We start from the raw sequence: 24872 nt of genomic DNA, 5'->3' as shown, positions 1-24872 counted from the left end.
CTAACAGCAATGTTTAAATAAATCTAGGTCATGCCAATTATAGAAATCCACATTGGAGCATAAGTAGGGGACAGTGATTTATAAAACAATAATTCAGCTGAGCAGATTGGATGATAAATCACACAAGCAAAGTACACTTCAGCAAAATTCAGAGACTGAATCACAGTTTTAACCTCATTATGTTATTCTTTATACATTAAATACAGGCTATTTTTGTTTCTGCTTACCAAGTACACCGTGTATATACAGCTGATATGATGCGAATGAAGGCAATAAAATGACAGTAAAATGACCTCAGGAAAATGCAGAAAGTATGTTACAAATAAACTTTTTTCTAGTGTAATTAAGCATAGAGCTATTTCTGCTTAATCAGGACATTTATATACAGCAAACTCCTGATAACTCGAGACTGGTTTAATTTGTGACCACCATTTAAGTTGCCGTGCTGTCAACATACCGCTTCCTGTACAAAATTATTAATGACGCACTCCGCTTTACTTGTCACTCCATTTAACACGTAACAAGTCACATTCTAGAAATTTGTGTAAGTACTTACAATGTAAAAAATTGATCAGATAAATTGACCTATAAGATGGCATCTTCTATCGCAGAGGCTTCCCGCTCTATCTACCCGTTGTAAGGGTGCAACTGGAGGTTGGCCGTGCATGCTCAGACACAGAGCAGAGGCCTCTGATCTACTGGAAGGCCATGCCATGGCTTTCGTCGTATCCGGTGACAGGATAGAGCAGGAGGCCATGGCGCGCCCTCCAATAAACCACAGGCCTCTACAGCAAGATAAGGCTGGAGGCCACAGCTTGGCCCTCCAATAGACCAGAGACCTCTGTGATGCATCTGAGCGTGCGCACCCAACCTCCACCAAGTGACTCCATCAATCAGAGCGCCCCTTGTGGCCCAGGAGGACCTATGCCTAACTTGCCACTGGATAGCTCGTCACTTGGCTCTTTTCCCTCGGAGTGACAAGTTATCTGGAGTTTACTGTAATCAAAGTGAATAAGCAACTTTAGGAGCTAATTTCAAATTACTGAGGTAAATTATTGGGGGAATAACTGATAATTGCACTTAGCTGGAAATTCTGGTTCGATGGACAGATTCTCCCTCTATTAATCTGGCTAAGTATACATGTTTAAGTATACACACATACACGCATTATCAGTACTGCTTCCCCACAAAGAACAGATTACAGAAACAGAATAATAATTTTATATTGAAAGTATTTACATTCCTTTCAAGGACCATAATCGTATTTATTACTCACCAACAGAATAAAGAAAATAAAAAACACAAAAGTGGCAAAGTAAATTGGTCCCAAAATCCTGTTTGCTTCTTCAATTTTGATAAAGTCGAAGTCTCCCAATATGATTCGAAACTGAGTAAAACTACAAAAGGAATAGTGGAGTGAATCAAAAACATCTAAAGGCTTGCTAATTTGACAATTCTGCTACATGTGGGCACATTTAGTAGGAATTGGAATACAAAACATTTCACAATGGAAAAAGCAACAAATTTGTAATCTAGAGTTATAATGTGTTCATACACATTTAACGTACCAAAACAAAAAATAAATGTTGAATAATGCAAAAGGTGTAACGTGGGAATTCTTGCAATAACAAACATTCTTATCTGTACACATTTGGTTACACAAACCAACACTTGGGTTAACATTTTCCTGCGTAATAATCTCTATAAATTCTAAATCTCTGCTAAATGTGCTCTCAAAGAATAGGAAATAAAACTGTGAGGTGGGTGGAGAGGAGAGAATAGAAATATAACAAGTTATCACAGTCTCCCCACTCTTTGAAACTAATAGTTTTAGTGAACATTTATTATAATCATCTCAACTCTCGACAAGTTGGGACTCAAGAGGCATAGTAAATGCAGAGAAGATATTAGACAAGAACAGCAATTCAATAAGAAATAAAAGTAGCATAAAAGAAAATAACAAATTTAAAGAAGAGCAAAATGAAAAGGCAATTCAACATAGGATAGCACACCTCCTAAACACGCATGCACACGAATCAAAGAGCAGTTTGTTTTAAACCACCTAAACTGTGCCAACTATAACATTCCCTGCAAGACCTGAGGGGGACTCCCGAGTGAGAAAGCTGCATATGGAGGATGCATCTTTAAGAATGTACCAAGAAAAATCACCCATACTCCGCTGAAGACTAAACTAGTAACTGGGGTGAGGTCGGATGTCCTTGAAATGAGGCAGAGATCAGCTGCCAGAAACGATCTGACAGGATCCAAATCCAAATAATGCTTTAGCAGAAGTAGCAGATAGATTTGTTGAAACTATTGATAGAAACTTTACCAAGGATGCCCAAGTTATTCACTGAAAGAAAAAAATGGCTCTTGCACTTATGTATTAGTTGGAAAAACTGTGGAGGGCAGGAGGAGAGAAAAGGGAAGAGTGAGGCATATAGAAAGGTCCAATTATGAAAGCCTCAATTCAATATGACTATTTTGGAATTACCCCTTTTCACAAATTGACCCCATTATAAGGTGTCTCAGCTAAAGAGAGAATTTGCTTGTAATGTGGGTCTTCTGTGGCTTATTTCTGACATGCCAGTTGGTGTATGCAGCCAACTCGTCAGCTGGGACTGCTCTCAGAAATGTTTCTAGTACCTAGAAACGTTCGCAAGAGTGGTTGCAGTTGACCATCTATCTTCTTGCATGCTGATGTCAGCTAGCCTGTGCCCGAAGCTGGAAGAAACAGCAGTGACCAACTGACAATCTTGAGCAGCCATTTTTTCAAAGACCAATTTATAACACCGAGTGTAATTTTATGGCATCACAAAATATATAACTATTATATTAATTTTCCTTCCTATGGTCCTTAAAACAGAAAACTTACATGCATGTTTGGAAAGTGCTGAAGTCATCGACCTGGGTACCGAATACAAGGTAAGCCAGCTGAGCATAAGCTAGGAAAACAATAAAAAACATGATGGCAAAGCCCAAGATATCTTTGGCACAACGAGACATGGTGGAGGACAACTGGATCATGGTCTTATTGAAGCTAATAAATTTGAAGATCTGTGAAAACAAAAGTGCAATAAATCTATTTCAGTTTCTATTTGCATTAAATAGGTTCTTAACCCATATACTACACCAGTCCAATATTAGTCAATCTGTCTTAAGTGAGATACTTATGCAAAATATCATAAGAACATAAGAATTTGCTAGGTGAAAGAGACTTAGAGATTATTAGAAATCTAATTCGTCTTCCATCTTCCTGACAGTCACTTGACATCATGATTGCACTATAATGATTAAGAAAACTAACATGTACCTCGAGCACATTTAAAAAACATCTCACTTTCAAGGCCTACTATCGGTGGCCGGGCTTTCAGTCCCTCTGCCCCCACACTCTGGAACCCCATCCCACGGTCCCTTCACCTCGCTTCCTCTCTTGCCTCCTTCAAAGCCGGTCTCAACACCCTTCTCTCTGATCGTGATTTTGGTCGCCCTCCCACCTCTCGGCCATCCCTCACCCCTGCACCACCCCTCCCCCATGCTCAGGCCCCGACACCTTGACTGTTCAGCGCTTTGGGACGTCCTCCCGACGTGAAAGGCACTCTAAAAAATTTAATTTTGTTGTTGTTGTTTAAATCAATACCACCATCAAATGATTAGTGCACAGCTTGATACACAATAAACTTGCTTGAATCAAAAAAGTAGCCAAGACAAGAAACTCCAATTTTATATTGTAAAAGACCTACCTTAATCCATGCAAAAAACACAACAACAGCAGCCACACTGTTGAACTGAATCTGCCAGTATGCCAGAGACTCAAAATTGTGGTATGAATTCTGCTTCTCCAGCAACTCTCCAAGTAATGTATTGACCATTGACATGCGATAAATATTTATGCAAATTGCTACCAATGACAGCTGGAAAAGGAGAAACAAAATTTATTAGCGCTCTCATTAATCAACAACAACATGTACTTATATAGCACCCTCTACTATAGGCACTATGGGGGATGGGGGGAGAGAGGAGGCCATAAGCACGGTCAAAGAAGAAGGTCTTCAGGAGGGCTTGGAAGAGGGGAGGGGGATGCGGGAAGAGAGGGAAATGAGGAAGTGGGCCGAAATGGCTTTGTCCGTGATGGCTTTGTCAGTGATGGACAGATTGGAAATGCCATGTGTGATGATGAGGTCGAGGGGGTGGTGTTGTGGGTTGGCGAGTTGATGTGGAGGGTGAGGTTTAGGAAGGAGGGGAGGGCAGTGACATCCGAGAAGGTGGTGCAAGGGGAATTTAGGTGGCGGTTGAAATCACCCATTATGAGCAGGTGTTCAGTGCAGAGGAACAGGGATGAGAGGAGAGATATCGGTGAGGAAGGAGACAGGAGGTTTTTGGGAACAGTAAACCAAGTGGATTTTGAGGGAGAGAAAGGAGGGATGGTAAAGGATTAGGTGCTCAAAGGAGGAGAAACAGCCAGAGGAATAGGGGGATAGACCAAGGGAAGCTTGGGAGATGAGGGCCATCCTGCCACCATGTTGGTTGGAGGAGGGGGGTGTAGTGAAAAGTGCAGCCAGGAGAGGAGGTTTCAATGAGGGGAACGGGGTCACTGGGGGAGAGCCATGTTTCTGTAAGTCCACGAATATCGATTTACACATCCAGGATGAGGTCAAGGATAGTAAGGGAGAGGGAGTAATTGGAGAGGGAGCGGACATTTTGGAGGGAAATGCAAATAAGTTTATTGGTGTGGGGGGAGGGGGGGAGAGGAGTAAGGAGTGGTATAGAGAGAATTTGTGGTTGTGGGGGAGAAACGACCGTAGAGTTTGAGAGGCAGGGAGAGTTGCGGAGGGTATGGATGAGGGAGGGCAAGTTTGCCTTTCAGAGGCAGTTGGTGAGAAGAGAGTGAGCGATGGGACAGTTGGGGTGGCTGGTCTGGGACAGCCAACGCCAGGAGCCACGATAGGCCTGGCGGAGGATGTCCAAGCCAGAGCAGAGGAGGTAATGGTGGGGTCCAGGAGAGAGAGAAGGCAAGGAGGGTGGTGGGAGAGAAGGACAGAGTGGGAGTAGGGGAGTGTGGGGGGTAGGAGCGGGAAATTTTTTAGGAGCCGCTCAACTCGGAAGCCAAAACGCGCATGCAGAGACCAGGAGCGAGTGATCAGCGAGGCAGCATCAGCCTGTGGGCTACAGGAGACAGCGTGGGGGGGCAAGGGGGGATGAGAGGGGCTGGCGTTCATGGCTTAGGTGCCAGAGACCAGGAGGGAAGCGAAGACAAGGTAGCAGAAGGATAGTAAAATATACACTATACTTAACCTACCCTGCTGATTTGAAAAAATAAATCAAAATGACATTTTAGAATTAAATTGGATTTTTCTAGGCAAGAAGACATCAGGGAGAAAGTCTGCAGCATATAGTCTGAGTTTACAAAAATTCTACATCAATGGATGAGTCCATGAGAAACATTAACAGAAACATAGAAAACTAATGAGTGTGTAGAGGTGACAATGTCATGTTGTGAAGATTTCAGCAATAACAAGTAAGCACTTAGTAGGCAATGGCATATGGAACTGTTCACATGACAGGATAGAACGTATAGAGAGCTTGGGTTTCACTAGAAAACGGAGTCTGTGTCCAAACTTTGAAGACAAGTTCCTATCATTGCCATCATTGACTCTCCAACTATGAAGACAATTGTTATCACAGGCATTTACGTCAACACTTACCATGATAATGACAATGTCCAGACAATTCCAAAGATTTCTGAAGTAATGTAGTCTATGAATGTAAATCTCCAGAATCTCCTCAACTATGTAGTAAAAAATGAAAATACTGAAAGCAATTTCACAAGCTGCCAGGAAAAAGTCAAAGCTGGAGATATAACGAATAAGTTTCACCGTCTGGAACTGCCACGATGAAAGAGCACCTCCTGTTGCAGGGAACTCGACCACCAACCTGCACAATGTGAACAAAACTACAATTTAAATGTGCTTGAATTCTTCTTGAATAAGCAGGAAGCAAATACTGTAATCACAATATGGATTGATTGCACTAAATGAACTAATCCTCCTGCTACTAGTTATATTCATATAAAACACGTTTACATAACAATAGCACAATTACTACACTACACAAGCTTTTTAATGTTAAATTACCTCTATTTGGTACAGTTTACTTTATTATTTCAGTTTTTTTAGTCATCATTTTCCTTCACAATAGGATAAGTGTGTCTAACAGAAGTAAATTCAGAACAAAAATGTCTCCTAGGTGTTTTGGTCACTGTAGTTCTGTGTTGTAAGCTGCAGCCTCAATATTTTAATAGAAGCAGAAAAGAACATGCTTACATAGCAGATGAAGAACTGTTGTCAAAATAATTAAGATGCATACATTCCAATTCAAATAGAGACCAGATGATCAGTAAAGAAGATGAGCATTTTTTTCAATGACTTAACGGCCAGAGGTGGAATAGTGGAGGGCACAGGCAAGAGAATAGGGCTAGATGGAGAAAATTAACTTGCATTTTTATAGTGCCTTATGTGCCAAAAGTATCAAAGAACTTTATAGCATTATCATCAAATGTAATGATTTTTGTAGCAGTTGTTTTGCTAACAAACAAAATTGAGGAGAGTGGCCAATTTACCAGTAGGAACTCTTCAAAGACATTGAAAATGTGAAGAGAGCATGATCACCGAGGGTTTAAAGTCCAGGGGAAGATCTTTAAGAGATCAACTGAGGTATTAGAAGCTAGGAGAGGAACAGTGTAATGGGTATGCAGATTGATATGGGAAAGAATACAGAGTTTGGATGAGTTGGAACATAATTCAGTTTAAAAGTGATCTTTAATACTGCACCACTTCTCTGGATCCCCATCGGTCCAACAACAGAACAATTCTGATAGTTTGTCATACCTGATCACACAAAACAGATTGATGTTTGCATTGTAGACAGTGAAATCTATGAACACAACCCTGGTCCCTCGATCAAGCCAGAGATTCTCCTTCAGTACTTTAAATTTTGCCGCCGTTTCATCTCTACGTCTTCCCAGATTCAAGGAATAACCTCCTCCACTATAAGTAGCAATTAAACCCCAGTATCTGTTTGCTTTCAAATCTTTTTCAGGTGTATAAATCCAGCTGTAAAAAAAAAAGAATTTTGAAAAGAAGTAAATGAACTCAAGGACACCACTTTGATTGTGCAACTGGAACCACTCATTCATTCATGAATAACACAAATAGAGGAGATGAAAGGACTACTACAAAGCAAAATGAAATATCATCAAAGCCAACCCAATTCCCAATTAAAGCATTATAATCACAAACTAAATCATCACTTTCAAACTACTGCCAATTTCACTATTCATTTAGATTTCTGTTGAAGTATAGGAGGAATATACAAATGTACTACTGGATTATTCTACACCCATAATAGTATTAATAATAAAAATCCGTGAATTTGATATAGCACTTTTCACGTCTTCGAGATGTCCCACAGTGCTTCACAGAATATACTGTAAAGTGAATTGACTGTATATATTTGAGGGCGAAACACGGCAGCCAATTGCACACAGCAGTGTCCCACAAACAGTCGTGGATTGAGTGACCAATTTATTATTGTTTCTTATTTTTGAGGGATTATTACCAGGCATGTGGAGTTAGAGGAAACTTGCCCAAGGTTTTGCCCTGCCGAGAATCGAACCCAGGTCTCTTGCTTGTGAGGCGAGTGCTCTAACCACCGAGCTACAGGACACCCATCCCAATATAAAAGGAAAATGGTGACCAAAGTAAGATCTCTTGCTTTTATCAACCAGCCTCTCAATCCTACAAAATTATTTCCTCCTTAGTTGCTTGTTCCAGCTAACTGAGCCAGTGCATAGCCTTGGCATTGTGTTTGACACTCTTGAGGCTTGTCAAACTCTGAATACTGTAATAATAATAAATAATAATCGTTGCATTTGATATAGCGCTTTTCACGTCTTCTAGACGTCTCAAAGTGCTTCACGGAATATGCTGTAAAGTGAATTGACTGTATATTTGTGGGCGAAACACGGCAGCCAATTGCGCACAGCAGTGTCCCACAAACAGTCGTGGATTAAAAATGACCAATTTATTTTTGTTTTGGAGGGATTATTATTAATCGTGTGGAGTAAGGAAACTTGCCCAAGGTTTTTCCCTGCCTGGAATTGAACCCAGGTGTCTCGCTTGCAAGGCGAGTGCTCTAACCACTGAGCTACAGGCTGTTCCTGGGATCCCCTCTACCCCTGTCCACTGCTAGGATCACGTTTTCACTTCATCCCTGACTCTTCTTTTCAGTGATTTCATGGTTTCACAATTTTCTTAAAATTTTAAAAGATTTTGTGAAATCCCTGGTTTCACAACTTTACTGTAACATATATACCATGAAACGCTTATCAGTTACTTTAACAAAAGACTTCTTTTTTTTATTATAAAAACTATACTGACCAAAACTGCCTTTTTCCATCAATGAAGCATTGCCTAACCTGTGACTCTATCTCATCATTCTGCCCCTGAAACCCAACTCCTTTCCTCGAAAACCCTCTTAAAAACGTTTGGACAATGCCCTTAAATACTCCTTCCTCTCCTTACTCCCATCAAATGTGAAGCACTTTTGAGACTTCCATCCTTCGTAAAATGTGCTGCAAACACATGCTGAGCAACACATTATAGTGTACAATACAAATCATGTGTTGTCCAATTGACAATATCTTCTCTGCAGCAGCATTTTTTGCATTGTCATTTGCCTTCTCAGGAAGACTATAATTGTTTTTTTAAAAAAATCTTATCTTAGCCAAAATTGATCATTTGCTTAACGATAGTATACTTAGAACATACAACAGAAACTAAGTGATCCATTTACACAATGGATATATTTGAAATACAACATAAACACCAGTTCTGAGTCTATTATAACATTAGATGATACAAATTACAATCAAACGAGCTTCTACATGTATACTTGCTGTCCTTTTTAAATAAATATAATTTTTTTGCCGGGTAAAAGACGTAAAATGCTGTTCGACTTAAAAAATAAATAAAAACACAGGCACATACGCAGTTCCATCCTTAGGACCAAATGGTGCAGAATCTTCATTTGCAAACGAATAGACATCATAGCATTCTTTGATTTCATCCTTCAAGTCTTCGTGTATTTTACAGGATTCATTCTTCACTTTCAGTTGTCTCATCCGAGGCACCCCCAAAAGAAGGTTTTCGTAGTAAATGAAACTTTTGTTCTCAGTCATCGTTTCATTATTGTACCATAGGTCCCAATAAAGCCCGTTCAGTAAAGGGCCATCTGTGTACTGGAAAGAAAACTAATTTTTTAGCAGTACATTGGGTTACTCCTGTTAAGTCACCAATGTTAATATAATAATCCTTCTTTTGATATAGTGACTTTTTAGAAAAATATCAGTTAGATATGTCTAATCTTCTCCTTGCTGTTCTCCCTAGTTCCACCGTTTATAAACTTCAACTCGTCCCAAACTCCACCTTCCGCATCCTTGGCCACACTAAATTCCGCATGTCCATCACCCCAGTCCTCACCATTAGTTCCCAGTCTCTCATTGGATCTATTTCAAGGTCCTCACCCACATTTAAAAAAAAAGCAGCCTTTTTTCCAAATTAAACTTCTAGTAAAGATTACCTGTTGTATTGTCCGGAATCAAAGCACAAATTTCAATGGACAATTTTGAGCTTGAAATTAATTGCAGCTGTGCTATTTCAAGCTAATCTAAACAAGAGTCTGTTGATCTATTTTGAGAGTATTGTTTAAGACAAGGATGGTTTATTTGCTTTTATTCCTATCAGCAGAATTTACACGTCAAGATAGGTGAGTGTACAACAACAACAAAATTACATTTGTAACGTCTTTCACATCGGGAGGATGTTCCAAGGTGCTGGACAGTCAGCGTTTCGGACCCAAGCTGGGGGTCGCGATTGGGGAGGGTAGAGGACAGGGCGGAAAGCAGGTCAAAGAAGAGGTTCTTGAGATGGGTCTTGAAGGAGGCAAGGGAGGGGGTGAAGGAGAGGGACTGCGGGATGGAGTTCTGGAGGGTGGGGGAAGTGTGGCAGAAGGCCCACCCACTAATGATCAGTGAAGCAGGTTGGAGCCCGCTAAGCGGAGGGAGCGGGCAGGATGGTAGAGGATTAGGAGGTCACAGAGGTAGGGGAGAGCAAGGCCATGGAGAGCTTTGAAGGTGAGGATCGGGATCTTGAACTGTATCCTATGTGTTATTAAGCCAGTGGAGTCAGACGAGGATGGGGGTGATAGGGTGACGGAGCCTGATGCAGGAGAGGACACGAGCTGCAGAGTTCTGGATGATCTGCAGCCTATGGAAGGAAGAGTTGGGGAGGCCAACAAGCAGTGAGTTTGTATAGTCAAGCCTCTGTGTAATGAATGTGTGTATGAGGGTTTCGGTGGCCTGCGGTGTGAGACAGTGGCGGAGCCGGGCGATGTTGTGGAGGTGGGGGAAGGCAGAGTGGGTCATGGCGCAGATGTGGGGTAGAAAGGATAGTTGAGGGTCAAACATTAAGTAGATAAGTTCGATTTAATTTTGATACCAAAATTAGCATCTGCAGCATCTTATAATGCAGGCTAAAAATTTTCAATTTTTAATGCAAAGCAGCTGTAATAGAATTGAGCTACTTAACTGTTTAGATTATTGAACAAGGCCCAAGACGATCAATTAGTTTGGAAACAATAATAACATTCACATTTAAAAAATCCCAAAATGCATCAAAATATAATTGCTTAAAAATAAGTGAATATTGTATGGTAAAATGTAGCATGTAATTTGTGCAGCAAAATTCATAAACAATATGATAAGGAGCCAAATACTATAATGTGAATTTTAGAGAAAAATTAGATGATGAGAGGAATATAGTACCACTAAAAATAGACTTTTTAAATAAGAACTTTACCTATTATATTTATGGTACCAGTTTAATTTTGTTGCTATTAAAATAGCAGTATGAGCAGTCACTGACATAACCATCACAGTTCATATCTTTGTAAGGCTCTTACATAATAATTCTACAATGGTAAAGAGGCCATTAAAGTGTACATCCCACCTCAGAGAAATCCAAGCACCTTTTGAGATACATTTAATGTGCACAACTGGTGAGATTTTATAATGCTTAATTCAAAACTGCACACTCAGAACGCCACCCAGTGGTAATTCATAATAATCCTTGCATTTGGTGGAGTGCCATATTACGCCATTGAGACACCTCAAAGAGCTTCACAGGATATACTATAAATTGGATCGATTGTGCATTTTGTGTGCAAACTCTGCAGCCAGTGTCCCACAAACAGTCTTGGGAGTAAGTGGCCAATTTTGTTTTGAGGGATTGTTGACCAAGACACTGGGAGAATCTCCCTTTGAATAGTGCTAAGGGATCTTTAATGTCCACTTGAACCAGCAGACAGGACCTCGGTTGAACGTCTTATCTGAAAGACAGCACCTCCACCAATTCAATACACCTCCAGCACTGCATAGGAGTGTCATCTGAGACTATGTGATTCCAACTCCCAACATGGGACTTGAGCCCACAACCTTTTGACTCAGAGGTAAGAGTACTTATGTCTTATCCTGTACTTATCCTGAAAGGGAGCAAATACAGATCAGTAACTTGCTTTACGTAATTTGTAAATTTTACAGCAAGTGTTTATGCTCAGCGAATTAAGTTTTAACACTGCATTTTGCAATGTTGCTAAATCCCACCATTTTTGCTGAACAGTTATTGAATCTTCCAATCTGTGTCATGACTTATGTACCCCATTATTCACATTTTGCATGGGAAGTAGATGGGATACACAACATGGCGATATAAGATAAGTGATCATATAAGCCAATGTTTTATTATCAGGAGTTCACTGTATTTTCCCTGCAATTATGACACTAGATTTATGTCTGTTTGGCTCTCCAAATTTACCCGCGTGATAAATCACTAAACATTAACTCAAAATCTATAACATTCTTCCTTTGGATGAGATGTTAAAACAAAGCCCCATCTACCTATTCGAGTGGACATTAAAGATTTCATGATAGTATTTGGGGGAAAAAAGGGAGTTTTGTCTGGTACCCTGGTCAAGCATCTCCAAAATTAATAAAATGGTCACTCATGGCTGTTTGTGGGACATTGCTGTTCGCAAATTGACTGCCACATTCGCCTATACTTTACAGTATACCCTGTATTTCCATCATGTGAAAATATTTCACTTTGGGGTGACATCTCAAAGCACTTAATTCTGCTAGCTCTGCATCCAAGCTAGGGATGGAATCTGAAGGGGCAAGGAGGGTAAAGATGACCAAAACTATGGTCAAAGAGGGATGTCTCGAGACATATATCTTGTGATAAGCGCAATATCAAATACAATGATTATTTATTTTAGATTCTAATGTCCAACAGTACCTTCCAGAAATCGTCCATGCTGGATAAACTCCTGAAATTGGCTTTCTCATTAGCTGCAAAAGGTGTGTCCAAGAAAAGATCAGACATGACTTTGGTATAGTAATACATAGTGGAGCTGACCATCCCATACGTTACTGAAACAGAAATAAATACAAAACAAAAGCAGGTCAGACAAAAATCAAGTTGTTTAGATGTACAAATGTAACAAAGCAGATTGTTATTGCTACTTCCTTCTTAGAGGAATTGTAGATTTCTTGTTTAAAATCGGGCACAATAAATATAATTGCTAAAGTGTACATTATAATAATAATCCTTGCATTTGATATAGCGCCTAATCACGTCTTCGAGATGTCTCATAGCGCTTCACAGAATATATTGTAAAGTGAGTTGACTGTATATTGTGAGCAAAATGTTCTTCAATATTCAGTTCAATCGGTTCTAAACCAACTTCTAAGAATCTCAAGAGCATTGAAGTATGTGAAACAAAGTTGATCAGTATAAATTAATGTATTTTATAATACACTTGTACAGCATTTTACGATCAACAATCTTAATGGAAACTAACTACTGTATCGAAAATATATCAAACAAATTCTCCCTTTCTTAAGCTCCACTTTTTTTTCCCCGTCACCAGAGTATCCTACACACACAGAATTCCATGCAACCCACCTACACATGGTAATTCCTGTGTATTGGAATGGAAACACTCTCCCTGGAGTGTCACATCCTCCTTACCTACTTCTGGAGTATTAAGCACAGGTTGGCAAGAGCTGAGGCTTGGGGACCCCAGAATGTGTTCATTAAATCAGTCAAATTCTTCTCTTAAAGTCCACTATCTCCATAGCTATTGCACTTAACACTGCAGTTAGTAATAATGGCAGAGCTAATGTGTGTGAATACTGCCAATACTGCCCCATTCTACCAGGTTGCTTAGTTATTATGGAACACCTGAAAAGTTTGCAGTGCATGTTTGGGAAAAAGGTGCTTTTTGGAAGTGTCAGAAATTGATTTCTTATTAGACAAGAGTAGTTAATTATTTACCCACTCTGGGTGGCATAACACTGTTGGATTTTAGCACTGCCACAGAATTGTATGATTCTGGTTTAAAAGATTGCAAGATAATTTAAAGTACTTCACTTTCTACCCAGAGTATTAATAAAGTAAATCTCACGTATGTTGTATCAGTTGGGACCATAAGATTTAATACATTCAGAAATTAATAAGTACACTTCAATGATATATTTGATATTTTACTTACAGCGATGTGTAGAATGTGACTTAATACATTAAGCGGAGTGATGAAATAAGGAGGAGGGTGGGGGGGAGTCCCTTATTCGCATTTTGAAATGGGAAGTGCCCGGAATATGAACAGCATGGTGATATGAGACATGTGATGACATAAGTCAGTGTTTTATTATCGGGAGTTCACTGCAATTTTATTCCAATTATAATCTTTCCAATTTACCCATGGCAAGTTTAAGTCACCCATAACAATTGTGCTTGATCCCTTTCCTGCTTCCCTTAATAATTAACAGGAAAATTCTCATAAGCATCAAGATAATCTTATAGAGGTACAAACGCAAGTTACAGAGTCTATGAGCTAAAAACAACTTATTGATCAAATACATCACTTAGCAATTAGTTTACAAAACAAACCCAGGCACAGTGAATTCAAATAGAAATGTATATATTCCTAATTTTACATAATAGAGACTACATTTAAAAATGCTCTAGAGGATAAGATATCATAACTTGACTGACATGCAGAATTTTAACAATATGTCAAAGTCAACGAACTGCACTTTTTTGTGTGTCCTTGTCCTTTTATACTCGAGCATAAAAAGGTAAATCAATTATTCATTTGAGTGATTTGTTAATATTTAGATTTTGAGCAGCATTAAGCAGCACCGAGAGACCAAAGTGCAGCACTAAGCTCAGGAGAAGAAATTCCTTAAATTCCTTACAGTTTGATATTATGGTTGCTAAATCATTAAAGTGCTTTATAAAGATGTTGATCTGGAACTGAAAAAAAATCAAAGAGGGCTGAATACAAAAGATGCACATAAAATACAATATTTTTCAATTTTTTTTCCAACTTTCAGAAGTGACTTGGTGGAGTATATGCTCTATGTGCCCTATAAATAGTTATTTATTGTTTGAATATTATGTCATATAATTGAATCCTATACAAGGTCAGATTACAATGTATTTCATCCACAAAATATACAGTCAATTCACTTTGCAGTATACTCTAAGAAGAGCTTTGCAATGTCTCAAAGATGTGACAAGGCACTATATCAAATGCAAGGATTACTATTATTATTATTTGATAAACTGCAAGGGCCAACAGTGAAGGTGCTATATAAATGGAAGCTGTTGGGAGTCTTCAAGACCAAGGCTCTCCTGCATGAATCCCATCAGTGCCTCTCACTTCACGCACTGATTATATTGACCTGCATGGTTGCTTAAGTTGCATCACCAGTATAACACCGTTGAACTTATAGTCTCTCAGTTGCACAAGCCAAGAATCACATTCTATTCCCAGCCCATCCTAGAGGCCAAAAATAATCTCAAACTCCACCACACATCACCCACACCACACACACCCTCAAGCTCACTCAATCCTCATCTCCAAAACCAAGTCAAAGAGATCATAGACTTTTTCATATCTAAAATGGACAGCAAACTCTTGGCTGCTTCAGAGTGTGTGTTGGGGTACTACTGAAGTGCAGCTAAAAGCGCATAGCTGCCGTTAATATTGCTGTCCGGTAAGCTTTCTTACTGCTTGTCCAGCTAGAACCATCCTACCTGTTAGGGCTTTGGCTTGTAGGGTTAACAGAAGCTGAATGGGATGATTCCCTGCCCCCAGTGACTGGTCTGCCATTCCAGGTCCTGCCGATGAGCCAGGCTGGGCTGTGCTGCATCAGTAGTGCCCTGGAATACTTTGGACCCACCTGACTCAGGAACTGGACTAGAGACCGTCGAGGAAGCCTGGCTCGATTCCGATATTCCATTGCCAGGCATGTCATCTTGGAGCAAGTTCAGTTATGCTTACCAAGCATACAGATTCCTCCCCCCTCAGCTTCCAGGTCCATCAATGTTAAGCACTCCAAGATGCTATCTGCATTTTTTCATGTTGTTTTCTTCTCCCTCAAAGAGCCTGTATGGAAACTTTTTTCCTTGTTCAATTCGCACCTATCCTTGAAGCCCTACATCTGGGCTCTTACATATTGGGCTTTCTTCACCTCCACTGCTCTCTTTCCCTGGATTGGTGAGACTCTCACCGATGCCTTAATCGCATCAAGGCTCAATTATTCGAATGCCCAGATTGCTACACATGGAGCAGTCCATCCAGAACTCTGCAGTCCATGTCCTCTCCGACTCCAGGGAACAGTGAAACAGATTAAAGATCCTCATCTTCCAATTTAATTACCTCCATAGCCTCATCATACCGGACTTCTATAACCTCCTGGATTCCTACTGACCTGGCTGCTCTCTACTCAGCAAACACTGAGCTTCTTTATGTTCCACCCAATCCACCCAACCAATCTGGCCCCACTCTCTTGAACTTCATCCAACAACAACAACTTGTACTTGTATAGCACCTTCCACGTAGGGTAGCGTATCAGAACGCTTAACAGTGGCGCAGCCTGACTCCGAGCTTGGGAGGAGGGGGGGGAAGGGGAGGTGACCATAAGCATGGTCGAAAAGGAAGGTTTTCAGGCAGGACTTGAAAAAGGGGTGAAAGGGGGCAAGGAGAGGGATTGAGGGAGAGTATTCCAGAGTTTCAGGGCTTAATGGCTGAAAGTGCAACCCTCAGTGCTGGAGCGGAGGGTGTGAGGGACAAGCAAGGGGTCGGTGCCAGTCGAGCAGAGGAGCCGGGTGGTTGATTGGGGAGTGAGGAGGTCGGAGAGGTAATGAGGTGCCAGAAAGCAAATGGATTTGAACATGAGTGTGAGGATCTTGAAGTCGATCCGTTCGGTGATGGGGAGCAAGTGGAGCTCGGCCAGAACTGGTGAGATGTGGCACAGAGTTTGGTCTGGGTCAGTATGCGGGCGGCAGAGTTCTGAATGAGCTGGATCTTTTGAACAGTGCAGCTGGGGAGACTGGCGAGGTGTGCGTTTGAGTAATCCAGATGGGAGGTGACATACACATGCACGAGGGTTTCAGCTGCATTTGGGGTAAGGTACGGTCGGAGGCGGGCAATGTGGCGGAGGTGGAGGAAGGTGGTCCTGGTCAAGGACCCGTTGTGGGGGAGGAACAACAGCTGGGGGTTGAATCGGACGCCTAGATTGCGCACTAGTTCAGTGAGGCTGAGGGAAAGGCTGTGGAGGTTTAGAAGGTCAGATCCACAGGACTGAAAAAGTTGAGGGGAGCCAAGGATTATGGCTTCTGTCTTGTCCTCATTCTGCTGCAGGAAGTTTGCACTCCTCCAGGCCCTGATGTCTGCCAGACAAACTGATAGAACATTGGCAGTCCTGGAGGAGGCAAAGTAGATTTGTGTATCATCCGCATACATGTGGAAGTTTACCTCGTGTCTGTGGATGATATCACCAAGAGGGAGCATGTAGATGAAGAAAATAAGGGGGCCAAGGTTGGAGCCCTGTGGTACACCGCAGATGACCAGGTGGGGACTGGAGGAGAAACCGTTTGCGAAGATGGTGGAAGCAGTTGGTTAAAAATCTTTTGTCCCTTTGCCTTGCTCTCCCAATCTTTTAAACCCATCTTGAGATCTATCTTTTTGACTGAGCCTTTGATTATTTCTGTATTTAGAGGGAAAGTTGCAAAATCGAGTTTGCACTAATACCAATTTAGTAATTAGAAGAATTGAGGCTCACACAAAGAAACCAGAAAGAAGCAAGACTATCCAGTATTCATGTTAACTAGTGTACAATGTAGTCTCTGCTGCCCATACATGCTGACTGGTCTCCCTAACCGGTAATTCAGTCTGTTTGGAAAAACAAATAGCTCTGTCTAATGGTGGCAAAAGTCTGAGAGGGAAGAATCAACAATAAAAGCTCGCTATGATACTTACAGATACATAGAATCACCATGAAAATGATGTAAGTCACCAACTCTCGCAGCACGTTCTTCAGATATTTCTCTCTCGTGGTAGCTTGACTCTCAGTCAACCGTGTTCCCCACAAAGCTTAAAAAAGAATAAAACAATCATAAATTTTGGAAGTCCACAATTCGTCCTCTCCATTCATATTGTTAAGCCTACTGTTGGACTTTAAATTACGATGATCAATTTTTCCTCTTTGAACAGTTTGACCCATTTGGAAAGTCATCACCATGCTTAAAAGCATATAAAACAAGCAGAGTTCCACATATGCATGCCACCTATGCACAAAAATGTCTCTGAGCTGGAATGGAATGCTCACTCTCTGTCTGGAAAGTGTTGGCACAGATTGGCGAGAGCAAGGCTAGAGGACCCCAACATGTATTCCTGGAGTTTAACCAGCTAAAACTGCATAGTTTGTCACTGCAAACATTGCCTGGTTTGCTTCCCACTGCTGGTGCAGGAGGAATACCTTACTTACCTGTTAGGGCTATGGCTTGCAGGGTTAACAGCCAAGAGGAAAGAATCCTTGCCCGCTGATGAGTCAGGATATCTGGTCTTCAGCAGTGTCCTAGAATACTGTCTGAGGAACAGTACCAAGACTACCCCAAATAACTGACTTGATTCCTTGAAGCCAGTTCAGTCAAGAAAACGCTGCTTACCTCTCTCCCAAGGAGGAAAAATAAAATGCTCAACACAACACAGAGGCCAACTAACATGTAGAATATAAAATGGAGCTCATTTCTATAACTTTTAAAAGTGATATCCTTGCTCTGCAAACTAGTGAATCAACTTAAACAATAAAAACAAATTATGACAACCAGCCAAGGTAGAATATAACCACAGATATTATAAATTATATCAGTTTTCTCAATATAGCAGTTATATTGTTTTTACGGAGCCAGCTGAAAAGCAATTGTAATATGTAAGATGTGCATTACAACATTGCTGATGTTTCACTGTTTCGCTTAAATAGCCAAGCCTACCTGGGAGTGGCTGCATCAAAGTGTTAATGCTGTAATTCAGCTACAGTGCAACTGCATTTGATTCAGCATCACTGCCGAGTATGATAAAATACCTCAACATTCAGGCTGTTCAATCAAATCAACATCAAAGCCTTCAAATCAAACAGCAAAAGCAATGACAAACTTTTCAGATGAGCTCTCTAATAACTCTGAACAGTGAACGTCAGATTTGGGCCATTAGTCTAATAGACATTTTGAATGGGCATGCATGTCCAGGTTGGCACACATGTACACTGTGGTACTCCAAGGAATGCAATTAACAATCTTCATTCAAGCCAGTTCAACTAAATGTTCAATAATAGATGTCAATATTAACCCTCGTCTTCTAATTCGTTATTCAGTTATCAAGGGGATCCGTTCAGCTGCCTCCACCCTCCCAACCGCCACTCCCTCCGCATCTCCCCCCACACATCCCTCCCTCCACATTTTCGAACCTGTCTCCCCCTCCTCTCTCATCACCACCATATCCAGCACAAAACACACCACCTGCTCCCTTGACACCATCCCCACCCCTCTCCTTACCTCCCAGCTCCACCTCCTCACCCCTCTACACTCCAAAACCATCAATCTCTCCTTATCACCTGGCACCGTTCCCATCCCCCTAAAAACAGCTATAATCACCTCCATCCTGAAAACACCTTCCCTGAACCCATCCCTGCTTTCTAACTATCTGCCTTTTCTTTCCAAGGTCCTTGAAAGAGTCGTTGCTTCTCAGCTTCGCTCTTTTGTCTCCTACCACTCTCATCATGAGGCCCTCCAATCGGGCTCGCAGCACAGAAACTGCTCTGGTCAAGATTCACCTGTGACCAGGGCTCCCTCTGCCCCCTCGTCCTGCTCGACCTCTCTGCTGCCTTCGATACCGTGGACCACTCTATCCTCCTCCACCGCCTCTCCTCTCACCTCAACCTTCAAGGTTCTGTCCTCGAATGGTTCAGGTCTTATCTCTCACACCGTCTCCAATTTGTCTCCGCCAACAGTTTCTCTTCCAGCCCCCGCACAGTCTTGTGCGGTGTTCCTCAGGGCTCTGTTCTCGGTCCCCTCCTTTTCAAACCTCTACATGCTCCCCCTCGGTGACATCATCCGCAGACATAGGGTCAATTTTTACACGTACGCAGATGACACCCAACTCTATCTCTCTACCTCCACCCTTGATTCCAGGACAACTGCTGTCTTGACAGACTGTCTGTCAGACATCAAGTCCTAGATGACAGCCACCTTTCCACAGCTAAATGTCAGCAAGACCGAGGCCCCCGATTGGCTTGTGCCAGCACCTCCGCACCTCAGGCACTGGCAGCATCAGCATCCACGGATGCACTACATCTCACCAAGCAGTCAGGAAGCTTGGCGTCTTAGTGATTACTCAATTGTCCTTTCTCTCCCATATCCGTGCCATGACCCGCTCTGCCTTCCCCCACCTCCTCAACATTGCCCAACTCTGCCACTGCCTCACACCACAGGCCTCTGAAAACCTCACCCACGCATTTGTCACCTCAAGGCTTGACTACGGAAATTCCCTCCTTGTCGGCCTTCCCAACTCTTCCCTCCACAAGCTGCAGATCATCTAGAACTCTACAGCTCATGTCCTCTCCCACACCAGGCTCCGTGACCCCATCGCCCCCACCCTCGCCCGACTCCACAGGCTCCCCATCCCCAGAGGATAGAATTCAAAATCCTTGTTCTCACTTTCCAGACGGCCTTGCCACTTCCTACCTCTCTGACCTACTGACCCTGTATCAACCTTTTCACTTCCTCCGCTCAGCAGGCTCCGGCCTGCTCCATGCCTCCCATCCGACCCGCCCTACCATCGGCGGCGGGCTTTCAGCCTCTCTGCCCCACCCTTTGGAACTCCATCCCACAATCCCTTCGCCTTGCTCCCTCCCTTGCCTCCTTCAAGGCACGACTCAAGACCCTCCTATACAACCGTGTCTTCAGCCGCCCTCCTCCTATCTCGCTGCCCTTTCTCATCCCAACCCTGCCCCACCATGCTTGGATCCTGATCCCCGACTGTTTAGTGCCTTGGGACGTCCTCCCGACGTGAAAGGCACCTTTCAAACGTAATTTTGTTGTTGTGTTGTAAATTAACTTAAATAAATTGTTTTAGATGCATAAAGAACATTTCCCAATTGTGTTAATTTTTTTTGCAAGTTTGCCAAACTCTTACTTTAAAGCATATTTGTATTGTAGTAATTACTTCACACTACCTCTTTATTTGCAAAATTTCTTACTAAAAGATTTCTTGGCTGTTTTATTTCTTCCATTGGACCCTGGATCGTGTTGATGCTCAAAGTTCATCATTGAATTTATTTTGCTGTGAAACTCCCTGGATAACCTAAATCAATGACAAACAGCTGTAAATATGAAAACATTTTCAAAACATTGGATCATTTTGAATGTTAGTTAACAATAAGCAAAACAGTGTAGTTAATGCACTCCAAGCGATCATGGTCCAAAATGGGATTGTTTGGGAAGACATTAAAGCTGCAATTCCTACAAGGTAGGTTTGTGCTGCTATATAGTCTGTATCAAAGAAGGTAAAGTTTTTCTTTCATTTTCCAGCATGAATCTTGATCTGTGCTATAGGACGGGAGGGAAGAGGTAATAGTGTTGGGAGTAGAAGCCACATACATGATCCCCAATGTTTGGAAGTAAGAAAATTAAGGAAGAAAAATGGACAAGTGAACTGTGGTACATCTCCATCATCTAATTCGTATAATAATACTTGCATTTGATATAGCGCCTTCTAACATCTTCGAGACGTCTCAAAGCACTTCACAGCATATACTGTAAAGTGAATTGACTGTATTTCAAATACCAACCATCTGGATCAGTTAATGCGTTGTGGACCCCCCCCACACAGACACACATTCCAAAAACAATTCTGACACAATTCAGCAAAATACCACTCAAAAAATCACAACCTCTGGAATCCTGAATAATTAGCAATAACAATGAAACGGGAAAACTCATAGTCTATCTGGCTTCAGTTTTATATAAAGTGATCTCACACTTCTCCATCTTCAAACTGCAGAACTTGAGAAAGTCCCCAATACCATTATTTTTTCTACGTATCTGTGTAACAATTAGCTCTAAAGTGGGTTATGTTGTTAATTCCAATATCTATAGTATCTAGAGCATTTAATATCACTGCACACAGAGTGTCACTGACGACTACTGATTATTCTCTGCTGTCCTCCTACTTCAAATCCTTGCCTGAACTTTATGCTATTACCCAAAAGCCAGACTATCTGGCAAACGCGCAGGTCATTTTTTCCTCCCATTTGGCAGAGCAGCATGCATGAAAAGGAAATAACTTTCTCAGCTGCTCCGTTTTATAGGAAAAAGTACAGTCACTATTATCCCATTCGCAAATGGGTCAGTGGCACAGAATGTAAACTATTCTTTGAACTGGGCAACAATTAATCCAACAGCATAGCATGGATAATTACTTAACGTATTTTAATATCGAAAAGTTGACAGGCCACTTGGTGTAAGGAAGAGGTACACCAATGACCTCAACTTGGATATGGGGGTATTTTAACAAAGTCTGCAGATGATAAGCAAGGAAGTATTGTGAACAGTGATGAGCATGGCAAGAGATTCCAAGAGGATTTAAACAGATTAGCGCAATGGGCGGATCGTTGGCATATGAAGTTCAATGAAGGAAACTTGAAGCGATTCATTTTGGTAAAAAAAGTGAGGGAAATATACATGGCAGGTACTTGCAAGGAGATGGAGAACAAAGGGCTTTGGTAGTGCAGGTACATAAGACACTGAAAGTAACACTGCAGCGACAAAGGTTGTAAAGAAGGCTAATAACATCCTAGGTTTTATTGACAGCATCATAGAGTACAAAAGTAAAGGAATAATCCTAAACTTGTATAAATCATTGGTTCGCAGCTGGAGCAGTGCATCAAATCCTGAGCACCTCACTTCAGGAAAGATGTTAGGGGGTGGAGAGGGTGCAGAGGAGCTTTACCAAGAATAATTCCAGGAATAAAGGGATAGTTACGAAAAGAGATTGGAGAACCTGTTTTCATTCGAGCAGAGAAGGTTTAGGGGGAACCTTATAGAGGTGCACAAAATCATGAGGGTAAATAGAGAGAAGTTATTTCCATTGATAGGGGAGTCAGCAACTATGGGACAGAGTTAAAAGACAGCCACAAGAGTGAAAAGAACCTAGGAGAAATTGTCTTCCCCAATGAGTAGTTGGTGTATGAGATGCCCTACCAAGATGGGTAGTAGAGGTGTACCTTTCAAGAGGGAAGTAGCCAGGCATATGAAAGACAGGGGCTTGAAGAGAATATGCCAGACGGTGGGATTGAAGCGATATCCTTGTTCTGTAAGGTGGTGCAGGCTTGATGTGCTGAATGGCCTCCTTCTGCACTGAACATTTCTATGTTACTCCGCATTCCATATTTGCAATCCCATTACATCGGGGAAAAAGTTTGGAAAACATTGCTTTCTGTGTTTTTCACACATTCTCATTAATAAAAGAAAGAGACACACACAGACACAGTCAAAGAGAGGGGAGAATGTGCCCCGAATGGCTGTAATTTTTTTCAGGCTCTGAAGAAGAAAAGTAACGATATGCTAGGAAAGCAAAAAGATTGTTGGTACAACTTTCCATTTGACAATGCAGTCTAACCCCCAGCACTACGTTAGAGTGTCAGCCTGGACTACAGACGTTCAAAGGTCTAATGTGGGCTTCATGCCGGCGCCAACTCTTTGAAAGAGTTATCCAACTAGTCCCACTCCCCCACTAGTTAAATTGAGGCACTTGTGTGAGAATACCATACGGATGTTAAAATCCACGATACCTACAATACCTGAGCAGCAAAATGTCACTCACTACCTCTAAGCAAACTATAAGTAACATCTTCACAGATCCAAACTCTACATGAAACTGGGATTTCTATTTTAAATGTGAAGGCAATCAATAATGAGATCCTTTTAATTTGAGGGGCATTTTAAACAGAATGGACATTTTTTTCTATAAGAATTAATCTCAGCTCCTTCAGATGAGACCCAAAAGCCATAGCAAACTATGCACATTGCAAAAATACAACCAAAGCTACCAAATGCAAGTCTTCCTTCAATCAAATTTCTATCTCCAAAACGATTGCACTAGAAAAAACTATTCTGATAATTTCAAAGTTGAATTTCAGCAATCTTTAGCGGTATATCCATAACATTAGCGATTTTATACTGTTGTTCATTGGTGAACTTTGCTTTTAGTTAATGGTTCCTCAGACTACCTTGGTGATGTGCTATCAATGGCTCCTCAGGCGATCCGCAAGTGCTTTACTCATATATGTTTTAAGACATACTCCATTACTTATTTGATACAAGCTCCACAAACAGTCATGAAGGGAATGACCAACATTATTTGGGCCGATTGATGGCCAGCAGACCAAGAGAAACTCCCTTGCTTTTCAAGTAGTGCAGTGGCTCTTTAAAGTCCACCAGAACAAGGACCTCAGTTTAAAGTCTCATCCGAAGGACAGCACATGGGATAGTGCAGCACACGGCCCAGTAACCGCACTGGTGTCGGACAGACCGCACGGTATGAGTTACAGAGGACAGACAACATGCTGTGTGTGTGTGTGCCGCTTCTCTCTGAGGCTGCAGTGCTTTAAAATATACCCTCTTCCCGTCACATCTGCAGTTTAATCAGAAACACTGGCAATGTGAGGACGAGGGAAAAACAAACCTTTGCGGCCCGTCCGAAATGCATCAAATCTGGAGTGAGCAGTCGCTGGGACCGCAGAGGGCAAAAATGTATAACCCGGACAGGACCCCCCGGGGCTCTCACCTCGGATTTTCTGCAGGACCTTCCCGGCACAGCCCGGCCTCCTGGCCTGGAGCTCCCGGGTGGGGGTGGGACACGGGCCCCTGTTCCTGCCATTGCCGCGGGGATTGTACCCCGGAGCCCCGCCGCTGCCGCCGCCGCCGCTGGTGCCGCTGCCGGCGCTGGACGCTGACCTCCTCCCGGGGCTCGAAGGGGGCGCCGCCCCGGCCGCTTCTGCCCACTCCAGCTCCATGTCCAGCTCCTCGTCCCCGGGCTCGTAGCCGGGGTTGGCCCGGCTCCAGGCCTGGCGGGACGAGGCTGCGGACGAGGTGGAAGAGGAGGAGGCGCCGCTGCCGCGAGCCCGGCGGCCGGCTCCCCGGGCCTGGTGCCGGCCGTCCCCCGAGCCCCGCACCTTGCCCATCTCCAGCTGCTCCTCCTGCTGCTGCTGCTGCTGCCCCTGCAGGCGGGAGGCGGCCGGGGTGAGCCTGCCCGGGAGCGGCGGCGGCGGCTGAGGCCTGACCCGGGAGCTCATCATCATCATCCTCTCTCCCGCGTCTCCTTGGCAACGGGCAGCGCCGGGCCCGGCA

General features: G+C 42.4%; 1 protein-coding gene across 1 annotated transcript in view; it reads right to left on the bottom strand.

Annotated features, from left to right (window-relative positions):
* The window catches only part of pkd2 (polycystic kidney disease 2), a 35807-nt gene extending 10987 nt beyond the window's left edge, over window positions 1-24820 (bottom strand). Inside the window, exons 1-9 of the mRNA XM_007892042.2 lie at window positions 24310-24820; window positions 17446-17559; window positions 12411-12544; window positions 9048-9298; window positions 6888-7112; window positions 5706-5934; window positions 3744-3914; window positions 2876-3057; window positions 1277-1397 (exon numbers count right to left, since the gene is read on the bottom strand). Coding sequence (XP_007890233.2) covers window positions 1277-1397; window positions 2876-3057; window positions 3744-3914; window positions 5706-5934; window positions 6888-7112; window positions 9048-9298; window positions 12411-12544; window positions 17446-17559; window positions 24310-24820 — 1938 coding nt within the window. The remainder of the gene's footprint in view (window positions 1-1276; window positions 1398-2875; window positions 3058-3743; window positions 3915-5705; window positions 5935-6887; window positions 7113-9047; window positions 9299-12410; window positions 12545-17445; window positions 17560-24309) is intronic.
* Window positions 24821-24872: the final 52 nt, after the last annotated feature.

Source organism: Callorhinchus milii, unplaced genomic scaffold, assembly GCF_018977255.1.
Source record: "Callorhinchus milii isolate IMCB2004 unplaced genomic scaffold, IMCB_Cmil_1.0 Scaffold1, whole genome shotgun sequence".
Lineage (NCBI taxonomy): Eukaryota > Metazoa > Chordata > Chondrichthyes > Chimaeriformes > Callorhinchidae > Callorhinchus > Callorhinchus milii.
Note: the sequence above shows the minus strand (reverse complement) of the source record. Positions and strands in the feature narration are given on the sequence as shown.